Source organism: Oncorhynchus keta, chromosome 10, assembly GCF_023373465.1.
Source record: "Oncorhynchus keta strain PuntledgeMale-10-30-2019 chromosome 10, Oket_V2, whole genome shotgun sequence".
NCBI classification, from domain to species: domain Eukaryota; kingdom Metazoa; phylum Chordata; class Actinopteri; order Salmoniformes; family Salmonidae; genus Oncorhynchus; species Oncorhynchus keta.
This window is the reverse complement of record NC_068430.1, coordinates 83,604,322-83,609,321: the sequence shown is the minus strand read 5'-3', so window position 1 is coordinate 83,609,321 and position 5,000 is coordinate 83,604,322. Positions and strand designations below refer to the sequence as shown.

Genomic DNA, 5,000 nt, shown 5'->3' with positions numbered 1-5,000 from the left:
CTGGACACGAGCTCCCCAACACACACACACACACACACACACACACACACACACACACACACACACACACACACACACACACACACACACACACACACACACACACACACACACACACACACACACACACACACACACATACCTGTTCTGTGAGTAGGCGTAGCTGACGGCTGCGGGGGTCTCGTTTGCAGAGGTCCTGAGCGGGAGCAACCACTGTACACACACACTTCCCATCAGGGTCCGATGCCGAGCTGTACACCTGCCAGCCTTCATCTGGACCCGGATACAACGCCTGGAGGGAGGGAGTTAGAGCTATAAACTTGCAGACACAGAGAGAGATAATTGAGGCGATAACCTTGGCTGAAAACTGCGGTCCTAATACCTAAGGCTAGGCTAGGCTAATATCTAAGGCTAGGCTAATTACTAAGGCTAGGCTAATATCTAAGGCTAAGCTAATACCTAAGGCTAGGCTAAGCTAATATCTAAGGCTAGGCTAATTACTAAGGCTAGGCTAATACCTAAGGCCAGGCTAGGCTAATATCTAAGGCTAGGCTAATACCTAAGGCTAGGCTAATATCTAAGGCTAGGCTAGGCTAATATCTAAGGCTAGGCTAATACCTCGACTCACACACATTGTGGAGACATCACAACAAATATGTTCCCAAAACAAACAGAAAACTGTCCAGTTGTGCGGATGATTCTACAATTGTGTTTTGGGAACATACTGAATCTTTTGTGATGTCCCCACACACACACACACACACACACACACACACACACGCACGCACGCACGCACACACACACACACACACACACACACACACACACACACACACACACACACACACACACACACACACACACACACACACACACACACACACACACACACACACACACACACACACATGAAGGTCACTGTGTGTCATGATGTCCTCTGATTCCTGATGATCACACTGATGACGGAAGACAACTACACATACAGATGCAGGATCTTAATTTGATCACCCTGTTGCAGGACAACGGGACATTTAAAATGTGTAGTCCAGGTTTTTAAAAAACAACTTCTGACTTTAGTCATTTACATTTTTGAAATATCAGACTTTGATTTTCCCTTCATGGATCAACCCCTCCAAAAATGTCCATTAACTTTGATCCACATAATAACCCTCCTTGCTGCAGGATTATTTTCTTGCTGTTGCAAACTGGCTCAAATTAAGATCCTTCATCTGGAGCTTTCAGCTCAGCGGATTCAAACCCAGACCCTTTGTCATTCAATTTGAAATTCAAACCTATTCGATGACATTATCCACCCGTTGTAGTGAAACATCTCTCTCATTTCAGGTGTAAAGGTCGAACTAGAATAGAAAGCCGACGGTGGTTTTGTGTTTCTCTCTCCAGTTCTCTCCTCGCTGTCTTTAATTAATAAAACGGCACCTCTCACACCTTCTCCATCTGCTCCTCATCAATTACTGTGTGTGTGTGTGTGTGTGTGTGTGTGTGTGTGTGTGTGTGTGTGTGTGTGTGTGTGTGTGTGTGTGTGTGTGTGTGTGTGTGTGTGTGTGTGTGTGTGTGTGTGTGTGTGTGAACTTGATGAACTTGCAAACAGTTGCTATGGCAGCACACACACACACACCTAACTCGTTGTCAGCAGGCGTTCGTATTATATTGAGAGGGTCTTGGCTGTCTCTGGCACACAAAAGGGAGATTCACTAGTTCCAAATACACAGTTACAATACCGGACAAGAGCCTGACACCCTCAGCACAAAGAGGGACAAACACCCGCCTGGAGGTTAAATTAAAAACAACAGCAAATGGTTTGATGAAGAATGCAAAAAACCTAAGAAAGAAATTGAGAAACTTGTCCAACCAAAACCACATAGAGACCCAGAAAATCTGATTCTACTCCTTCACTGTGGAGAATCACTAAAACAATACAGAAATACACTACGGAAAAAGAAGGAACAGCACGTCAGAAATCAGATCAATGTAACTGAAGAATCCATAGACTCTAACCACTCCTGGGAAAATTGGAAAACACCGAACAAATAACAACACAAAGAATTATCTATCCAAAATGGAGATGTATGGGTAAACCACTTCTCCAATAGTTTTGGCTTTATAACAAAGAACAACCAGCAAAAACATATACATGATCAAATACAAATCTTAGAATGAACTATTAAAGTCTACCAGAACCCACTGGATTCTCCAGTTACACTGAATGAACTACAGGACAAAATACACCCCTCCAACCCAAAGGCCTGTGGTGTTGATGGTTCCTCAGTGACACGATCAAATATACAGACAACAAATTCCAATTGGCTGTACTAAAACTCTTTAACATCATCCTTAGCTCTGGCATCTTCCCCAATATTTGGAACCAAGGACTGATCACCCCAAATCCACAAAGTGGAGACAAATTTGACCCCAATATCTACCGTGGGATATGCGTCAACAGCAACCTTGGGAAAATCCTCTGCATTATCATTAACAGCAGACTCGTACATTTCCTCAATGAAAACAATGTACTGAGCAAATTGGCGTTTTACCAAATTATCGTACGATTAGACCATGTATTGGCCTGACGGTCTGCTTTCTACCAAATGATCGTACGACAGACCATGTATTGGCCTGACGGTCTGCTTTCTACCAAATGATCGTACGACAGACCATGTATTGGCATGACGGTCTGCTTTTTATCAAATGATCGTACGACAGACCATGTATTGGCATGACGGTCTGCTTTTTATCAAATGATCATACGACAGACCATGTATTGGCATGACGGTCTGCTTTTTACCAAATGATCGTACGACAGACCATGTATTGGCATGACGGTCTGCTTTTTATCAAATGATCGTACGACAGACCATGTATTGGCATGACGGTCTGCTTTCTACCAAATGATCGTACGACAGACCATGTATTGGCATGACGGTCTGCTTTCTACCAAATGATCGTACGACAGACCATGTATTGGCATGAGGGTCTGCTTTCTACCAAATGATCGTACGACAGACCATGTATTGGCATGACGGTCTGCTTTCTACCAAATGATCGTACGACAGACCATGTATTGGCATGACGGTCTGCTTTTTACCAAATGATCGTACGACAGACCATGTATTGGCATGAGGGTCTGCTTTCTACCAAATGATCGTACGACAGACCATGTATTGGCATGACGGTCTGCTTTTTACCAAATGATCGTACGACAGACCATGTATTGGCATGAGGGTCTGCTTTCTACCAAATGATCGTACGACAGACCATGTATTGGCATGAGGGTCTGCTATACAAACTGATGGTAAGTGGTGTTGGGGGGAAAACATACGACATTATAAAATCCATGTACACAAACAACAAGTGTGCGGTTAAAATAGACAAAAAAACATGTCTTCCCACAGGGCCGTGGGGTGAGACAGGGATGAAGCTTAAGCCCCACCCTCTTCAACATATATATCAACAAACTAGTGTGTCATCAGAGCAGCAAGATGTGTGACCTGTTGCCACAAGAAAAGGGCAACCAGTGAAGATCAAACACCATTGTAAATTCAACTCATATTTATATTTATTTATTTTCCCTTTTGAACTTTAACCATTTATTTATTATTTTGGATAATGTGTACTGTTCATATTTATTGTTTATTTCAGTTTAATTGAATTGAGAGAGAGAAAGAGAGAGAGAGAGAGTGAGAGAAAGAGAGAGAGAAAGAGAGAGAGAGAAAAATAGTGTATGTTCTCCATAGGGTCATCCATTCTCTCCATTACCTCTCCTTTACTTCTCCTTTACCTCTCCTTTACCTCTCCCCTACCTCTCCTCTACCTCTCCTTTCCTTTCCTTTACCTCTCCTTTACCTCTCCTTTACTTCTCCTTTACCTCTCCTTTACTTCTCCCCTACCTCTCCTTTACCTCTCCTTTACTTCTCCTTTACCTCTCCTTTACTTCTCCCCTACCTCTCCTTTACCTCTCCTTTACTTCTCCTTTACCTCTCCATTACCTCTCCTTTACCTCTCCCTACCTCTCCTTGACCTCTACCCTACCTCTCCTTTACCTCTCCTCTCCTGTACCTCTCCTTTACCTCTCCCCTACCTCTCCTTTACCTCTCCCCTACCTCTCCTTGACCTCTACCCTACCTCTCCTTTACCTCTCCTCTCCTGTACCTCTCCTTTACCTCTCCCCTACCTCTCCATTACCTCTCCCCTACCTCTCCTTTACCACTCCTTTACCTCTCCTTTACCTCTCCTTTACCCCACCTCTCCATTACCTCTCCTTTACCCCTCCTCTCCATTACCTCTCCTCTCCTTTACCTCTCCCCAACCTCTCCTTTACCCCACCTCTCCATTACCTCTCCTTTACCCCTCCTCTCCCCTACCTCTCCTCTCCTTTACCTCTCCCCTACCTCTCCTTTACCCCACCTCTCCATTACCTCTCCTCTCCTTTACCTCTCCCCTACCTCTCCTTTACCCCACCTCTCCATTACCTCTCCTTTACCCCTCCTCTCCCCTACCTCTCCCCTACCTCTCCTTTACCTCTCTCTCTCCTTTAACACTATAACATCACTATAACACCACTATTACCTCTCCTCTCCCCTACCTCTCCATTACCTTTCCTCTACTTCTCCATTACCTCTCCTCTCCTTTACCTCTCATTGAACTCTACCCTACCTCTCCTTTACCCCTCCTCTACTTTACCTCTCCCCTACCTCTCCGCTACCTCTCCTTTAACACTATTACATCACTATAACACTATGACACCACTATTACATCACTATAACACTATGACACCAATATTACATCACTATAACACTATGACACCACTATTACATCACTATAACACTATGACACCACTATTACATCACTATAACACTATAACATCACTATAACACTATGACACCACTATTACATCACTATAACACTATGACACCACTATTACATCACTATAACACTATGACACCACTATTACATCACTATAACACTATAACATCACTATAACA

The 5,000-nt window shown here is 43.7% G+C and overlaps 1 protein-coding gene across 1 annotated transcript in view; it reads right to left on the bottom strand.

Annotated features, from left to right (window-relative positions):
* Nucleotides 1-5,000, bottom strand: part of LOC127932596 (noelin-2-like) — a 26,831-nt gene that overhangs the window by 18,088 nt on the left and 3,743 nt on the right. Inside the window, exon 2 of the mRNA XM_052528600.1 lies at nt 143-292. Within this exon, the coding sequence (XP_052384560.1) occupies nt 143-292 (150 nt within the window). The remainder of the gene's footprint in view (nt 1-142; nt 293-5,000) is intronic.